Raw genomic sequence first — 18,970 nt, 5'->3', positions numbered from 1 at the left:
TGTACAGGGAGAAGAAAATACACCACACCAGAAAATTACATAGTGAAGTTGTAATTTTCTAAAGATATTAATATTTATTTTCCTTCTTGTATGTAATATTATGATTTTGGATGTCGGATTGCATATCTCTCATACATTTCCTGTTTCTACAAAGCTTTGTCCATTACAGTGATGTGTATAGTGTTATCTAAGTGAAAATATTCCCTATTAGGCTTGAGCAAGAGCTATTTTTGTGCGTTTTGTCACACAGACATTTTCACACGTCAGCTATCTGCATACATAAAAATAACCATTGTTCTTACATTGACAGCAGCAGTAATATCCCGCGGGAGTCACAGCGGGAGTCACAGCTAGATACAAAGTATTACCTAATACTGGATTTATTAGATGAGTGGTCCTTGAATTAGAATTTTGTAGGAACTCTATTTTTACATTTTATACATGATCTTTTGTAATCAATTTGTTATGCATATTTAATGATTGATGACACTGATCTGGGACTAAATATGAAACTAAACCCGGACTAGAAAAGAACCAGTCCAAGTCTACATCAGGCCTAAAATGGGCTCATACCAGGACCAAACCAGATTAAGTGTAACACTATAATGTGAATACTATTTTCCAAGGAGTTCAGTGTCATTGGTTTAATAAAATGTGTCATAACTATATATAGTCAAAAAATAGAATGATTACTTGTATCCACATTGAAAACTGATGTTAAACAAGGTTTTAGGACACAGTGTACTCTGTGCGCTCTGCTGTTATTTGAGCTCAGATTTGGTGCTTGTTGGTTTTGGGATCTCTTCTTCTCTTAGAACCTGCCCGTCAAAGTGTACATAAAGACTAAGCACATGACTGAAATTCACTAGACCAGATGCAGCAGCGGTGGCCATTTTGAATTCCTCTGTTTTCACTAAGATTAGAGTGATTACATCAGATTTAAATGAGGAATTAGCTGTTAATTTGCAATGTTACCCTAGTTTATTCAAGATGTGTGGTTCTCAAACTATGGTACAGGTGCCCAGAACTCTATAGCTGTGGCACTCAAACTTTTCATACCAGGTACCGCCAAAGAAGAGATTTGTTTCTTTTTAAATACTGCCAGATGTACATCAAGTATATAACAGGAATATTCCAGGTCTATTCTCGGGCGAAACCAGGTCTAATTACATCATTTCCACTGTAGTTCTAAACAAGACATTATTCAGAGCAGGACAAAAAATGATAAAATGAAACCAGTAAAAGTAGTAGCTAAAACTGCAAACTGAGCAGCTGTGCAAGTACCACACGCTTAAGGAACACTGTTAATGTAGGGAATCAGAATCAGAAGAATCAGAATCACTTTTATTGATCCCTGAAGGGAAATTCTCTTAGTTAACAGATGCCACAACCACAGGATAGAATTAAGAATAAAAATAAAAAGTCATTTGAATAAGAATACAATTTGTGCAATAAGAAGGATGATAGGGCAAAATAATTTAACATGGTTTCCTTGTATTGATCTATCATGATTTTTTCTGCAATTTTATTTATTTTTTAAATAAAATCCAAATAGGAATTTTCTCTTTCAGTTATCAGTTGTTTAAAAAGGATATTCATGAAGTGATATTTTTGTACTTTTTGCATTACATTGCAATTAATTTAGTGCGATACCTCAACTGTCTTCTTTACAAACGTGTTTTAGCACATATCTGATGGACTGCCATAATATCAACCCTTTTATTATTGGTTAATAAAAAAATAATACATATATATTTTTGTTAATATTACTTAACACCTAGTCCACAGTCCTTTTTGGTTTTTCATATTTGTTTTAGTACAGTGGTGTTTGGTTTAACACTGCTTGTTTTGTTATCTTAAGCTACTTGTTGCATTATACATGAGAACGTTTATGCTTTGCAGCCCTGTAGTTAAACTGCCAAAATCTGCTCTGGTGCTGATCCGTAGTATTTAGTCCAGTTTTGTTGTAGCTATAGTCTTGCTGTTCTTGACTATTGTACATAAAATTATAGTGACCTAAAAGTTGAAGAGAAGAGGCATGGTACTGGAGTTTTAACACAAGTGAGAACCCTCAGCACAACACAGAAATGGAATTTCTCTAACAGTGACCATTTAACCCTGAATATTGTTTAAATATATTAAGCTTAAAGTTGCATTATAGAGCTTTTCTCGTGGGGGATCTGGCTCCTGCTTGTCTCCGTGAAAATTGCTTTTCCAGGAATGCTCCACAGTATGGCATTTAACTTCTCTATCTTGCATTCATTCAGTTGCAGGTGTTTTCATTGTTCAAATATTTCTTGAAAAACCTTTTTACTGTGATGGTGTACCTGCTTGTCTTTATGGAGATTGAGAAGTTGCCATAAAATGGAACATTCCATGCAATGGCCTGTGTAGACCCTCAGTCGTCCAGGTCTGATCCATAGCAAAAGACGAAGTTCAAATCTGTCAACGGGACATATCGTTGTAGGAGTGAAGACGTTTCGCTGCTCACCTAAGCCGCTTCTTCAGTTCTGGTCAGATTGCTGGTGGCCACTGCCTTATACTTGTCTGAGGGGAGGACCTAACCACACTGAAAGCCTAAACAACTTCACTATCTTCAAAGGAGTGGTTAGTGGCTTTGAGATGGAGATGCAGGGTGGACTGGGGCCCAGAGGAACTCTCCCACCGGTGTTGGTACATCCTCTTATGGAGCAGCTGTTTAGTTTCTCCAATATAACGCTCACTGCACTCTTAACTACACTGAATGGAGTAGACTACATTACTTTGTTTATGGCTTGGGGTTTTGTCTTTTGGGTGAACCAGTTTTTGTCTTAAAGTGTTTGTAGGTCTGAAAAAGACAGGAATCTCATACTGTCTGAAAATTCTCTGAAGTTTTTCAGACACACCCGCTGTGTAAGGAATGGTTACACCTTTCCTCCTGGGTTCAGATTTCTTGTTGTCCTGTTTTTTAGCTCTCTTAGATCTTCACAAGCAGAGAGGGCTTTCTCCACATGTTGCTCCTCCTTCACTTTCCCCTCTGTGTTTGTAGGCACCACTTGAGCTCAGTGTTGTAGAGTACGGATCACTCAGAGTTTGCGCTGCAGTGAATGGTGTGAATCAAACAGCAGGTATTGGTCAGTGTGTATGGGCTTCATGAAGACTTCTACCTGGAGTCGCTGTTCCTCTCCTATTGTTACTGCACAATCTAAGAAGGCCTGTTTGTTCTCCTTGACCTCTTCCCATGTGAACTTAATGTTTGGATCCAAAGCATTAATATGTGCAATAAAAGGCTCCAGATCCTGAATTTTGATTCTAGTCCAGTTGTCATCCACATATCGATACCAGTGTGTGGGTGGAGTGCCTGGAAATGAGGCCAAAGCCTGAACGAGACCCTACCAGTGGGTACAAGAAAAATATCATAGACTGCTTACAGAAATCATAGACAGCTTACAGAAGCAACATTACAACCCGAATGACGATGATGGCACCCAAGGCAACTTTTGATAAAGGTGAAAATATAGACTTAGTGGGTGTCTTGCCCATCGACACAACAACTGTTAGCACCTGTTTAGCAGAGTGTGTGAGGTAACTTTATGGAGTAGCTAGCTGCCCATGTTAGGTTTGTTATATCTTTTATACATTTACAGTGGAGACATGTGTTCTGTTTGTTGAATAACGTTTCAAATTCCAGAAAGGATTACTTTGAGAATTGTAAAGAAAAGACGATTAGCAGCTCTAGTTTCACATTCTTTCTTACATTCACTAACTCTGCAGGATTTTAAGAGACCTTATATTATACAATTAGGCTGCACTCTTATGTATACAGTGAGATTACTATTGTGGGAATCAGACAGTATGCTAAAGACCACCATTTCATCAAAACTACATACCAGTTCTGACCCACTAAACTTAAACTGCTGTTGCAGTATTGTGAACTCACTAAGTTTAACTAAACTAAGTTTAAATAGAATTTTTTATCTTTATTTGTACGGGAAGACCCAATAAGAGCACTTAGACTCTCTTTTTCATGGGCACTCTGCTCGAAATACAAAAAAAAAAAAAAAAAAGTCAATAAATACATAATCTTGAAGCCAAATTGACTGTAGTATAGAAGTACATGTAACTTTTCTGTTGAAGTCACAGTAAGTGCATGTTTGTTTTGTTTTTTTAATAAAATACTGAATTAATATTGAACACATTGAATCCATGTCATTAATGCCAATCTGTGGAACATTCCTGGCAAAGTCATAACATCTCCATGGAGATAAGCAAGCAGCCAAGCACAAAAGAAAAGTCACAAATTGTACCTTTAATAAAAACACCAGCATGCAGTCTCCTCTATCCTTATTGTGTCTTGACAATAGCTCATTCACTGTTGTTTCTGGATTACTGTTCTAATAATAATCCTTCAGACACTCTAATTGCATCTCTGCAGACGTCACAAGAATTCAGCTGTTTAACTAAACTGCGGCAACAGGCATCCGTCTGCATTTGAACAAGATTGATTTTATTGTTTTAAAAATGATTTGGCTATGTCCTCTGAAATCCAGTAATCTATCTTAAATAAAGAGCTTTATGAATGTATTATTATTGCTGAAGACAAGTGATTAGTAGATCTACCAAATCATAAACCTATTCTGCCAGCCACACAGGTTTCTTGAGAGAGGAAAAAAGTTAGACTGGTTTGCCAAGGTAACCAATGATTAAACCAGGGCTGAACCAACTGTAAATATATTAAATACTTTTAGAAATACTATTTTATAAATAGTAGTGGAAATGCTTTTTAGAAGGGTCAGTCAAGTTATATTTCTTACATTCTGTGTATATTGTTTGATATGGGAAAAATGTCCTGAATCTAATCTTGAAAGTCAAATAAAATGACCTTAAAGTGGCATTACCCAACTTCTCTTATAATTGAGTAAAAAGTAGTTATAATGACCAGCTTGGTTGATTCTTTTTTTTCATGTGTAGAGTTTGGGTTTTATAAAGTTGTACTCCACCCTCCACTGGTTGGCCTTGCCTTTGTTTTCTCATTTCTGCAGAACTGTGAACAATAAACAAAACAAACTGGTATTTCATTACAGGTATCTCCCCTCAGTAATGGTGGTAATGGTAATGAGGTGCAGACTGAGGGCAAAGGAATAAAAATACTAAGAAAGTGCAAAGCATCACCCTCTCAGGTTGCAGATGTCATTTTTTAAGTTTCACATTGTTGGTTTTGTTAGATCTCTTTAATTTTAAGAAAATGTTTAGCAAAAAAATTCTACTGTTTCACTGTATTAAGTAAAGAAATTGTTAATTAAAGAAAAGCTATTTTTAAAGTACTTCACTAAGCGCAATGATTAACTTAGTCACTTACTGTAACTGAAGATCATTGTCTTTAATTGTGGCAATTAGATGAGCACTATAGGATTTTTCATGTCCGATGCTGATATAATTTGTTGAGAATCTAGAAAAACAACAATTGATAATCTCTGTTATTTTAATATCAGCATATAAAATATGTAGGGTCTTTTTTTTATTTTTTTCCCTAAATTAGATCATTTTAATTTACTGAATACTCATCCAGAACTGTGTAGACACACTTTGTGCAGTGTCCTGTTTGTTTTTTAGATCAAGGTTTATGCATGTTCTGCATCACTCTGCTGGAAATATAAGAGCAGTAGTCGATACAAATATTGGCCCCTTATCTCTAGTGGTAGTTAATGTCAATAACAATTGTAGCACTAATATGTGGAGACTCTAGTAGCTAATGATATTTTGTCCAGTGTTACTAAGCCCTCTGTGTCTCTGTGTGTGCTCTTTCGCAGCGAGGGGAACCAGGCATTTCGAGATGTCATGGAGACTTTGGAGAAACATCCCAGAGTCCGAGGTCTGTCCTTTCCATCATTTTTGATTCTGCCATTTCAGAGGATCACCAGACTCAAACTCCTCGTGCAGGTCTGAATTCAAACGTATATTTTTATTAACATCTTTTTTTATTACATATTTGCTAATGGTGCGTGTATGATATGTGACACCTCTGAAGATGGCTCGCAGGAATATCTATTTTAACTAAAGACAAGATGAACTTCATTAATTGTTTAATTATAATTAACTAAGCCATTTGAATGTCATTGCAGCATGGGACAATTCATGTTAATATTTTGTATCATCCGTGATTTGCAATAGGCTAACAAAAAGAATCCATTACATGTATATAGCCAATCTGCACCGTAGGCTCCACATTCACTCTAGAGCCACTGCTGCCCCACTGTGGCACCTGGTTATTCCCAGTCATCTCTCATCCAAGTACTAACCAGGCCCCAACTCTGCTTAGGTTCTGAGATCATACACAAATCTCAGGGTGGCATGGCCTTTTAACTATATATGTGCTGCTGCGCATAGAACAGTATCATTACATGGTACAGGTCAAGGTCAAAGTTTATTTTAAAAAAAAGGCTGCCCCAAATTAAAAAAGATAAAATAAATTTAAAAAACATCGTAAAAAAGTGTGTTTTTTGCAGTGATGTAACCTGCTGTATACATTAGAATTCTGTATTGTACTGTATACATTGTAATTCAAAGCCACCTATTTTGTTAAGTCAGTTTTCCCTTTTTCATTTAGAAGTCCATCTAATATACCCCTTCTTTCTTAGGACCTTTGGGCTTAAAAACTCATCTTTTTGCAGAGCCTTTAAGCTGATTTTAACCACTCACTTCACCACACACGATGAGGCTTACTCATGTTTGTTCCCACAGAATATCCTGAAAAAAGCTGAAGAAGGCTCAGAGCGAGAGGCCAACGCAATAAAAGCACATCAAAGACTTGAACAGGTGAAAATGAAACCCATAATTACCACAAGCGCCAGGGTAATTGATACTAATAGACAATAATGTGTTTCAGATTGTGAAAGAGTGCAATGAAGGTGTGCGCAAAATGAGCCGCACTGAAGAGCTAATCAGCATTGAGAAAACACTTGAGTTTAAATCAAAGGTAAAATTGTTCATCATTTTAGTTTTGACCCTTTGTATGTGTGTGTGTATACATACATACATACATACATACATACATACATACATACATACATACATACATACATACATACATACATACATACATACATACATACATACATACATACATACATACATACATACATACATACATACATACACAAGATTGAGCAGTATTGATACTAAAATAAATTACATTCACAGAACCAAATTTGACCTTTCCTGAATAGTTTTTGAATTGAGAGATCACTTTTTTTTTTTCTTTTTTATGTATTATCATTGTGGTATCAAAATCAGTATCAAGCCTATTCCTTTGTATCAAAATGTATTTTGAAATTTTTATATTCTGGCAACACTAGCACAGGTTATTCTCATTCAAAAAATATATACATTTTGTAATATGCCTCTTTAAAACCTATTGGCAGTGCTATTAGGCAAAGCATTGTTATCTGTTTTTAAAGTATCAAGCTGTTGTCGCCTTTATAACCTTCTCCATAGTAAACACAGTAAACTAGTTGTTGATCTCTTCGTCTTTCTTTTCCCAGTCGATTCCCATTATTTCCCACTCTCGCTGGCTCCTGAAGAAGGGAGAGGTGCAGCTCATGTCGGGACCCAAAAGCACCAGAACCACAAAAGGCAAGAAGCTGTACCAGCCTGTGTACCTGTTCCTCTTCAACAACCTCCTGCTCATCACCAAACGCAACTCCAGGTAAACACAAGGGAATCACGGATACAGCAATACTCAGAAAAATGTACTGGGTATCAGTTCAGAATATTGGTTAAAAGTATATAATGCAAACTTGACTGTTGTGAGCTTTAAGCCATTTTATAATGTTGTTACCTTGCCAAAAACATACCTAGAATTATGTTGTGTTTCATTTTTACATGTTTGAGTAATCCTGGTTTATTAGTCTGTGTACGTCTCCAAAAATGCTCTGTTCCACCTTGTGATGTCACAAAGTGCTAGTTGTCAAGTTAACAACTACCCTTTCGTTCATTACAGATTGGCAGTTCCAGAGCCTTCACACATGTTGATGTCTAGTCTGAGTCTGACAGATTGACACAGATCAAATGCTTTTTTTTAAATTATATTGCTATTGATTTTGTAGTACAAAATATGCATGTAGTGTACTAGTGTACAATTGATATACATCTTTTTTTTCTTATATAAATAAATAAACACACACACACACACACACATATATGTATACAGGGTTTAGCTGTTTACCAGTCCCAAGGACAAGGCCCCAACAGATGACGTGCTCAGTGAATGTCTCAGACAGTGGAGCTTATGACCATAGGTGAGGATAGGAATGTAGATTGACCGGTAAATTGAGAGCTTTGCCTTCTGGCTTAGCCCCTTCTTCACCACAATGGACCGATACAGCGACCGCATCACTGCAGACGCTGCACCGATCCGCCAGTCAATCTCACGCTCCATCCTTCCCTCGCTTGTGAACAAGACCCCGAGATACTTGAACTCCTCCACTTGAGGCAGAGACTCACCACCCACCCGGAGAGGGCAAACCACCTTTTTCCGGTCAACAACCATGGCCTTGGATTTGGAGGAGCTGATTCTCATCCCAGCCGCTTCACACTCGGCTGCAAACCACCCCAGTGCCTGCTGCAGGTCCTGGCTCAAAGAAGCCATCAGGACAACATCATCTGCAAACAGCAGAGACGAAATCCTGTGGTTCCCAAACCAGACCCCCTCCAGCCCCTGGCTGCGCCTAGAAATTCTGTTTATAAATATAATGAACAGAACCGGTGACAAAGGGCAGCCCTGGCGGAGTCCAACATGCACCGGGAACAGGTCTGACTTACTACCGGCAATGCGAACACAGCTCCTGCTCCGGTCATACAGGGACCAGACAGCCCTTAGCAAAGAGCCCCGGACCCCATACTCCCAGAGCTCCCCCCAAAAGACACCACGAGGGACACGGTCGAATGCCTTCTCCAGATCCACAAAACACATGTGGACTGGTTGGGCAAACTCCCATGAACCCTCAAGGACCCGATGGAGAGTATAGAGCTGGTCCAGTGTTCCGCGACCAGGACGAAAACCACACTGCTCCTCTTGAATCCGAGGTTCGACTATCGGTCGAATTCTACTCTCCAGTACCCTGGAATAGACCTTACCGGGAAGGCTGAGGAGTGTGATTCCCCTGTAATTGGAACACACCCTCCGGTCCCCCTTCTTATACAGAGGGACCACCACCCCGGTCTGCCATTCCACAGGTACTGTCCCCGACCGCCACGCGATGTTGCAGAGACGTGCCAGCCAAGACAGCCCCAAAACATCCAGAGACTTGAGGTACTCAGGACGTATCTCGTCCACCCCCGGAGCCTTGCCACCAAGGAGCTTGCCAACCACCTCGGTGACTTCAGCCAGGGTGAAGGACAAGTCCACCTCCGGGTCCCCAGACTCTGCTTCCTCCTCGGAAGATGTGACAGTGGGATTGAGGAGATCCCTAAAGTATTCCTTCCACCGCCAGAAAACATTCCCAGTCGAGGTCAGCAGCTCTCCACTTGCACTGTAAACAGTGCTGGTGAGGCACTGCTTCCCCTCCTGAGGCGTCGGAGGTTTGCCAGAATCTCTTTGAGGCCGTCCCCGATAGTCCTCCTCCATGGCCTCCCCTAACTCTTCCCAACCCCGAGTTTTTGCCTCTGTGGCTGCACAAGCTGCGGCATGCTTGGCCTGCCGGTACTCATCAGCTGCCTCAGGACTCCCATGAGCCAACAAGGCTCGATAGGACTCCTTCTTCAGCCTGACGGCATCCCTTACTTAATAATAATAATAATTACACTTGTAATGCGCTTTACAGGCTTGTCAAAGCGCTACACTATAGTCATTATTCATTCATTTCCACACTTGGTGATGGCGCCAATCTGCGCCATCGGCCCCTCCGACCACCTATCATTCACGCACACACCACTTTCATACTAGGCAATGTGGGTGAAGTGTCTTGCCTAAGGACACAATGACAGAACTTGGTCCGAGCGGGACTCGATCCTCCAACCTTCGGATTGGGGGACCAACACTCTAACCACTGAGCCACTGTCGCTCCCCAGGTACCGCAGACCTTACGACCACAACTACGAGCAGGCGCATCGACAATAGAGGAGGAGAACATGGCCCACTCAGAGTCCATGTCCCCAGCCTCCCCCAGGATCAGGGAGAAGCTCTCCCGGAGGTGTGAGTTGAAGACCCCCCTGACAGAGGGCTCCGCCAGACGTTCCCAGCAGACCCTCACGATACGCTTGGGCCTGCCAGGTCTGTCCGGCGTCCTCCTCTGCCAGCGGATCCAACTAACCACTAGGTGGTGATCAATTGACAGCTCAGCCCCTCTCTTCACCCGAGTGTCCAAGACACGCGGCCGGAGATCAGATGACACAACAACAAAGTCGATCATCGACCTCTGACCTAGGGTGTCCTGGTGCCACGTGCACTGATGGACACCCTTGTGCTTGAACATGGTGTTTGTTATGGACAAACTGTGACTAGCACAGAAGCCCAATAACAAAACACCACTCGGGTTCAGATCGGGGAGGCCATTCCTCCCAATGCCCCTCCAAGTGTCACTGTCATTACCCACATGGGCATTGAAGTCACCCAGGAGAACAATGGAGTCCCCGGGTGGTGCACTGTCTAGTACCCCTCCCAGGGACTCCAAGAAGGCCGGGTACTCTGTTTGGCCCGTAGGCCGACACAACAGTGAGAGACCTGTCCCCGACCCGAAGGCACAGGGACGCGACCCTCTCGTTCACCGGGGTGAACTCCAACACTTGGCGGCTGAGCTGTGGGGCAATGAGCAAGACCACACCAGCTCGCCGCTCCCCGCGGGCAACGCCAGAGAAATGGAGAGTCCAACCCCTCTCAAGGAGTTGGGTTCCAGAGCCCAAGCTGTGCATGGAGGTGAGGCCGACTATATTTAGCCGGTAACGCTCAACCTCCCGCACAAGCTCATGCTCCTTCCCCCCCAGCGAGGTGACATTCCATGTCCCCAGAGCTAGTCCCCATATCCAAAGATTCGGTCGTTGAGGTTCCCGCCTTCGACTGCCACCCGGATCTCTCTGCACCCACCCCTCATGGCTTCTCCCGCAGGTGGTGGGCCCACGGGAGGATGGCTCCACGTCCTTCCTTCGGGCTGGGCCCGGCTGGGCCCCGTGGGGAAAGGTCCGGCCACCAGGCGCTTGCTGCCGAGCACCCACCCCAGGCCTGGCTCCAGTGTGGGGCCTCGGTAACGCCAGTCCGGGTGATGTAACTGGCCTTGTTGGTTTCCTCTTCATGTTGGGCTTCTGAACCGTTCTTAGTCAGACCCGTCTCCCAGGACCTGTTCGCCATGAGTGACCTTACCAGGGGCATGACGCCCCCGACAAAATAGCTCCCAGGACCATTCGAATGAGAATATCCACTTCTCTTTAATTTATCGTGATCTTTTTCTGTCAAGTGAGTTTCTTGTAAGAAAGCTACTCCCACCCCCTCCTTTTTCATCTTGCTTAGAATTTAATTTCTTTTAATTGGGTTGGGAATTCCATTCACATTGTATGAAGATATTTTAACCAAATTGTTTTGTAAAGCCATTTTTTAAATGTGTGTATTTGCGAATATTCCCCATGCTACAACCACACCACAGAACAAAGAACATAACAAAACTTTGCTTTGAAACGCAAAAATAAAGTAACTTCCATCCATGGGGTCTCTTCCTTGACCCTAAATGAGCACGACAAAGGCTCAGGGGGATAGCCTCTGGATCTAAACCACCAGAGGGCCCCCATGGCATAAAAAGTAAAATTCAACTTGCATTTACTGGCAGATCAGAGAAAATAAGTCCCGACTATATTTTAATGTAATGGAGATTTACAATGAACATTACAGTATATGTATTTTACACCTCACCTTGATTCACTTTGATTTGAGCCAATAACAACAGTCACTTGACCGGGTCCAATGGTGATCTCCTGAAAGAGTCCAGTTTTTGCTTAAACACCGGTCTTGCATCCGCCTGATGTCCTCCACTTGCTGCTCTGCCCACATGCCATGTTAAGTGCTTCATCCTCTCAAACACATCCTCCATCAGTGTCACCACAGTCACCTCCACCGCTGTGTTGTACATCTGCGTCCCTTCATCATAGAACATCCAGAGCCTTGCAGGAAATGGCGTGTGGAAGCGTATTTTGTTTTGTTTAAGCACTTTCTTTGCCTCTGTATATTCTTTCTGTTGTTTCAAAATCTCCAGTGCATAATCATGATCAATGATTATTCTCCTCCCCTCATACATGAAGCCCCGTTGCTGCTATGCTGCCATGATGATCGCATTCCTTGCTTTTGTAACTTAACAACTGTACCACTATCGAGCTTGGCGGGGTGTCTTTAGGTGGTTTCGCTACCCCCGCATGGGGGGCTCTTTCAATGTTGAGTTCAAGTGGTGGCGCAAAGTCCAGGTTCTCTTTTAGGAGGTACTCAATAAAGGCAATCATTGACTGGGCCCCATCTTCTGCCCCTTCCTTCACATCTTGAATTCTGATATTATCCCTTCTGGAGCGTCCCTCTTGGTCAGTCAGCCTGTCCATTAACTTCTTGTGTATTTTCAAAAGCTCCAGAGTGGCATCCTCAATATTTTGAATGCGCTCCTCTGACTCCATTATGCGTTCCTCTGCTTCTGCGACGTGTTTGTCTTTTTAATGTCATCTTTCAGCTCCTTGAACGATTCTGGGTGTTCATGCCGAAAATATTTTATTTCACGGTGTACAGTTTGTAGATCCGACATATTATCAGGTACGTGTCTCTTGTCCGCAAACATGGTTGCTGCTATTAGCTTTGTAGCTGTTAGCTCGTCTGGCTTTCCAACTTCTTTGACGTCTTCTCCTGTGCTACGTTCAGTCCTCTTTGTTCTCCCTCTTGTCATAGTAGTGTCCCCTTTGGTGATATTCAACATTTGGTTTGGTAAAATCAGAAAAGACTTACTTAAATAGAGCAAATAAGTTTAAAATTGAGACCCTAGAAACAGAAATATGTGCCATAGAAAAGAATATGATTACTAAAATGACACCCGAAAATTTAAAAATGCGGCAAGATAAATCTGAGCAACTAAATGAATTATTAAGACGGGAAGCTGAGTTTCAGATACAACGTGTGCGGCAGAAACATTACTTAAACAGTGCCAGACCAAGTCGCCTTTTGGCTTACAAAATTCGTAATAATGAACAACTGGCAAATATTTCTGCCATAGCCACTAGTGGAGGCACCATCACCTCAGATCCTGGAAAAATTAACAGCACATTTAGAGATTTCTATACTAAATTATATGCATCTGAAGTAACATATGATAAAAAAGCATGTAGTGATTTCTTAAATTCTCTTAATCTACCTAAATTGCCACCTGAATCTGCCGGTGCTTTAGAAACACCTGTGACTATGGAGGAATTAAGTAAAGCTATTCATTCCATGAACAAAGGTAAATCACCGGGAATAGATGGAATGCCACCAGAGCTGTACATTGCTTTCTGGACTCAGCTTGGCCCGTTGCTTTTAGATATGATTAATTACTCTATAATCAAAGGATCTTTCAATGATAGTGCCAATATGGCGATTATTTCTCTTTTGCTTAAGAAGGACAAGCCGCCAACTGACTGCTCCTCTTACCGGCCACTCAGCCTTCTGAACACAGAGCTTAAAGTGTTTGCTAAAATTCTTGCTAATAGACTTGAACAACATATGACTTATTTAGTTCATTATGATCAAACAGGTTTTATTAAATCTAGATTAGCTTCTGACAACATCCGACGCTTGCTCCATATCATAGATTCATCTTGTCAATCTGCAAATCAAAACGTTATCCTATCACTGGATGCTGAGAAGGCGTTTGACCGGCTGGAATGGGGCTATCTGTGGGATGTGCTGCATCATATGGGTTTTCCACCTGGTTTTATTAGCATGATTAAAACCATGTACGCCAATCCTACAGCACTTGTGCTAACGGGTAATGTGTGCTCACCCGTCTTTTCTGTGTCTCGCTCTTCGCGTCAGGGTTGCCCCCTATCTCCACTCTTATTTTGTTTGTCTTTGGAACCCATTGCACAACTAGTAAGGCAGTCTAAAGAAATTGCACCTATTACAATATATGACACACCTCATCATATTTCACTGTATGCAGATGACATTTTAATTTACACCAGCAATCCATCGCAATCAGTACCTTATCTTTTGAACATATTTGAATTGTTTGGAAACATTTCGGGTTATAGGGTGAACTGGGCTAAATCCGCCTTGATGCCTCTGGGATCAACGATATTAAATGAGCGCTCTTATAATATACCAATTGTATCAAGTATAAAATATTTAGGAGTTCTCATTCACTCCTCCCTAAATCCCCTGATTGAAAATAACTACAAAAATCTGTTGTCTATCATAGATGGTGATCTTAAAAGGTGGGCCTCTCTCCCCATGTCGTTTCAGGCTCGCATGTCCGTAATCAAAATGAATTTATTGCCCCGTATAAATTTCATGAGCTCCATGTTACCACTCGCCCCACCACAAGACTTTTTTAAAAAATTACATTCAATTATAAGCCTATTTCTTTGGAATAAAAAAAAGCCTAGAATCAGGGCTTCAACTCTGTCTAGGTTAAAATCCTTTGGAGGGATGGGCCTTCCTAACTTTGAATGGTACTCATGGTGCTTTGCTTTAAGATCACTTACTGCATGGATTAAATCTGGAAAATCTGCAGCGTGGGTACCAATTGAAGCGCAATTGATTAAACCTTATACTATGCCCACCTTGCTACATGCTAAATTGTCATATAAAACTGTTAAAAGCCTTTATGGACCCATTATTACTCATCTTTTAGATGTCTGGAACAGAGTCAACAATTTACTGGGGAAAGATGTCCAATATTTCCTTCAGACACCGATCTTTCATAATCATTCACTTCTAATTGATAAGAAACCCATCTCTTTTTTATCTTGGGAGCAAAAAGGGGTTTGTGACTTTAGTAATATTATAGGGCATAATGGATTAAGAGAGTTCCATGATTTACAAAAATGCTATAATTTACCAGGTACATCTTTTTTTTTCTACCTACAGTTGCGCACAGCAATGCGTTCACATGGGGTTCCTTGGGGGTGCATGCTGGAAAATCACCCCCTTCACATTATCTTGGCGAAAACACAAAGTTCTGGAACGATTTCAGACCTGTATAATTTAATTCTTAAGAGCTCCCAGAAAAATTTACCGATCGAGCAGCTTTGGAAAACTGAACTGAGGGATCACTCAGAGTGGGATTGGAATCATATCTGGTCCAATATTTCCCTTTCATCGAGGAATCCCAATCACCAGATGATTCATTATAAAATAATTCATCGAGCTTACTTATACCCTAGAAGATTACACCAAATGAAAATAAAAGACAACCCTCACTGTGATCTCTGCGCTGGCAAAACTATTGGCACTTTCCTTCACATGGTCTGGGAGTGCCCGGAAGTGAAACACTTCTGGGAAAATGTCTCAAGGACACTATCTAAAATAATAGGCGTAACCATCCCTTGCACTCAGAGGCTTATTTTGCTAAATGATCTTTCCAAACTAAACTTGACAATCAATGACCGGCGTGCATTACTAGCAGGCCTCACAGCTGCAAAAAAAAATGGTAACATGTCGCTGGAAGTCACTTCAACCTTTGACTGTAAAAGGGTGGCTTTTGTCTTACCGAGAAATAATTCAGCTGGAGTGTTCTGCTGCTCGAATGCACGGAGCAAAAGCAAAAAACATTTTTTGCTGGTCTGACTTACTAGCCAAAATCAAAATCTGAATATATGGTTTTTTGTTTTTTTGTTTTTTTTTTGTTTTTTTTTTTGTTTTAGTTTTTTTTGTCTCCCTGCACTATGTGGATGTTTATGTCAAACTGTACTGCTCTAACTGTATATCTATGAAAGATGCACAATTTGTGTATGCTTAAGTCCTTTTTATATATATAGTACATAATGAATATGTATAATCTAATTTCTGCTGATGTCTTTTGATGGAGGAAATTTGCTGTTACTGTATGGAAAGAATTCAAACCTGGACGGGATTATTATTTTATTTTTATTTTTTTATTTTACTTTTACTATTATTATTATTATTATTATTACATTGTATTGTTTTTATATGTTTATTTTGTATTTAATTTGTCATTATTATTATTGTTAATTTTATTAATTAATTAATTTATTTCATTTTATTTTATTTTTTGTCTATATGCCCATCAGGGTGGCGGGTGGGAAAAAAGAAGGGGGAAAAGGTAATCAGATTCTAATCTGTATATTTGCACCTGAGACTGATACTTTAATAAAAATTTGATCACAAAAAAAAGAAAAGACTTACTTTAGTCAGGGAACCGTCCTAAGCTGCCGCCATGTCCGTAACCTACCCGTAAATCCTAGATCAAATGCTTTTAAAGACACAACATGAATATACTTACATTTCCATCATAGTACCTTCACACTCCTGGTTTTGTCCTGGTTTGAGTCCTCTTATAGATTTGGTTTGGTCTAGTCCTGGCTTACTTCTGGTTCTAGTTCTGGTTTAGTTCTTGTCTAATCTTGGTTTACTTCTGGATGCAGTCCCAATTTTGAGGTGGTAAGTGCAAGTGTGAACCCAGTATAAATGTCCTGTAATGCCATTGCAACTTTCTCTCTCGCTCTCTCTCTCGCTCTCTCATATTCATTCATATTCATTCATATTCACACACACACACCCCCCCCCCCCCCCCCCCACACACACCCACACACACACACACACACACACAGTGTGTGTATATATATATATATATCTCCCCCTCCCCTCAGGTAAAGAGTCTGGGTGTCATCCTCGACAGCACACTTTCCTTCACCTCCCATATCAACAACATCACCCGGTCCGCCTATTTCCACATCAGAAACATCCACCGCCTCCGTCCCTCACTCACCCCACACACCACCGCCATCCTCATCCATAGCCTGGTCACTTCTCGTATTGATTATTGCAATTCTCTTTTGTTCGGACTCCCACAGAAATCACTCCATAAACTCCAACTGGTCCAAAACTCAGCTGCCCGCATTATCACACACACACCCTCCCATCACCACATCACACCTGTCCTGCAACAGCTCCACTGGCTCCCCATCACGCACCGCATACACTACAAAATCATACTCCTCACATACAAAGCTCTCCACAACCTGGCCCCTCCATACCTGTCTGACCTCATTCACATCTCCACACCCGCCCACTCCCTCCGCTCCTCCTCTTCCCTGCACCTCACTGTCCCTCCTGCCCGTCTTGTCACTATGGGGAGCAGAGCCTTCAGCTGCTCTGCTCCCCAGCTCTGGAACTCCCTCCCTTACGACCTCCGCAACACACACTCACTCCCACACTTCAAATCTAAACTCAAAACTTATCTGTTTAGAAAGGCCTTCTCATCCTGACCACTCTGACCATAACTGCTCTGTCTTTTAATCTATATTTGTTTTTAAATGTATTTTTAATCATTTTACATTGTTCTATTTGTATTGTGTTTGTGTGTATATGTGTACGGCGACCTTGAGAGCCTTGAAAGGCGCCTAACAAATAAAATGTATTATATATATATATATATATATATATATATATATATATATATATATATATATATATATATATATAGCCATATATATAGCCATATATATATATAGCCATATATATAGCCATATATATATATATATATATATATATATATATATATATATATATATATAGCCATATATATATATAGCCACAGCTGCCCTGCGGTAGATTATGAAGCAAGACTGCCAATCTGTATCATTGGCCCATCTGCTTTGCTTCTGAGATTGGTTTTAACTGAGAGGTCAATACTGATATACTGGTTAATACATCTAAAACATATGGCATCAGACTCAAGTTTCAAAATCTCTAATTCTGACGGTATTAACCTAACCTCCATTCTAGACAGGTTCATATTGTTTACCTTGATGTTTCATGGTTGTAACAGTAAAATGCCTGTTGTCTTTTTCAGTGGAGATAAGTTCCAGGTGTTGGACTCCTGCACTAGAGCCATGTTGAGGACTGACGACCTTGAAGACCAGGGGCAGCTCTTGGCCAACGTCTTCAATCTCAGACTGCTGGAAAACCAAGAGGAACGGACAGTAAACTATATGCTCAAGACTACCAGTATGTGAGTATCAACAACCAACCAGCAGACAAGCTTAACATGGCTTCCTGGCCAACAGTGTAAATGGGAAAAATACTCAAGTAAAAGTATCACATAAAATATCTATTTAAGTATTAAAGTACCTGTTTAAAAATGTAAAAATGCCAAGTACTGCAGCCACATGAGTTGGCCGCTCGCTTTGACAAAAAAATAAAATAAAAAAGTTAAACAAAGGGAGCTTTAGGGATGAATTTCCACCTCCAAAATGTACTATATTTAATTATTTAAAATACTATACTAATAAGTCCCCTTTTCTGTTCTGTGTAGGAGTGACAAACTAAGATGGATGTATGCTCTGACCCCAAGTCGTCGCACACGGTTCATGTCCACAAGCACCCATCAATCAGGTTTGATAATGACTTTGATAGAAATAACTTTTATCCTTTTCCAGATAAATAAACTAATTGGTGTTGAGCCATTGTAGACTCCCCTCAGGTCCAGTGCATCCAGTCATACTCGTCACAGGAACCAGATGAGCTGTCCATAGAAATGGCCGACATATTGAATCTGCTGGAGCGAACAGACGATGGTGAGATTTCATGTTGTCTGTGTAGTCTGTCTATTTACTTAAAAGTGCAGCAAGTACCCCTCATCACATGTTTGCAATCCCGCTCACAATAAGAATCCATTTTTATCAATTTTACATGATAGATTTAACAATAGTTTTTGGGGGTTAATATTTATTGTGGGTACTATTTCTTTGTACTTTTTCTTTGTGTTCTTTGTGGGAACATTTTGTAATTATTTTGTTGTACAATTAGATTTGA

General features: G+C 40.7%; 1 protein-coding gene across 1 annotated transcript in view; it reads left to right on the top strand.

The window, feature by feature from the left end:
• Window positions 1-18,970, top strand: part of ngef (neuronal guanine nucleotide exchange factor) — a 45,170-nt gene that overhangs the window by 24,009 nt on the left and 2,191 nt on the right. The window contains exons 9-15 of the mRNA XM_033977087.2: window positions 5,790-5,919; window positions 6,721-6,795; window positions 6,866-6,955; window positions 7,521-7,684; window positions 18,009-18,167; window positions 18,471-18,550; window positions 18,628-18,732. Coding sequence (XP_033832978.1) covers window positions 5,790-5,919; window positions 6,721-6,795; window positions 6,866-6,955; window positions 7,521-7,684; window positions 18,009-18,167; window positions 18,471-18,550; window positions 18,628-18,732 — 803 coding nt within the window. The remainder of the gene's footprint in view (window positions 1-5,789; window positions 5,920-6,720; window positions 6,796-6,865; window positions 6,956-7,520; window positions 7,685-18,008; window positions 18,168-18,470; window positions 18,551-18,627; window positions 18,733-18,970) is intronic.

The sequence above is a fragment of the Periophthalmus magnuspinnatus genome, chromosome 13 (genome assembly GCF_009829125.3).
Source record: "Periophthalmus magnuspinnatus isolate fPerMag1 chromosome 13, fPerMag1.2.pri, whole genome shotgun sequence".
Classification (NCBI taxonomy): domain Eukaryota; kingdom Metazoa; phylum Chordata; class Actinopteri; order Gobiiformes; family Gobiidae; genus Periophthalmus; species Periophthalmus magnuspinnatus.
Note: the sequence above shows the minus strand (reverse complement) of the source record. Positions and strands in the feature narration are given on the sequence as shown.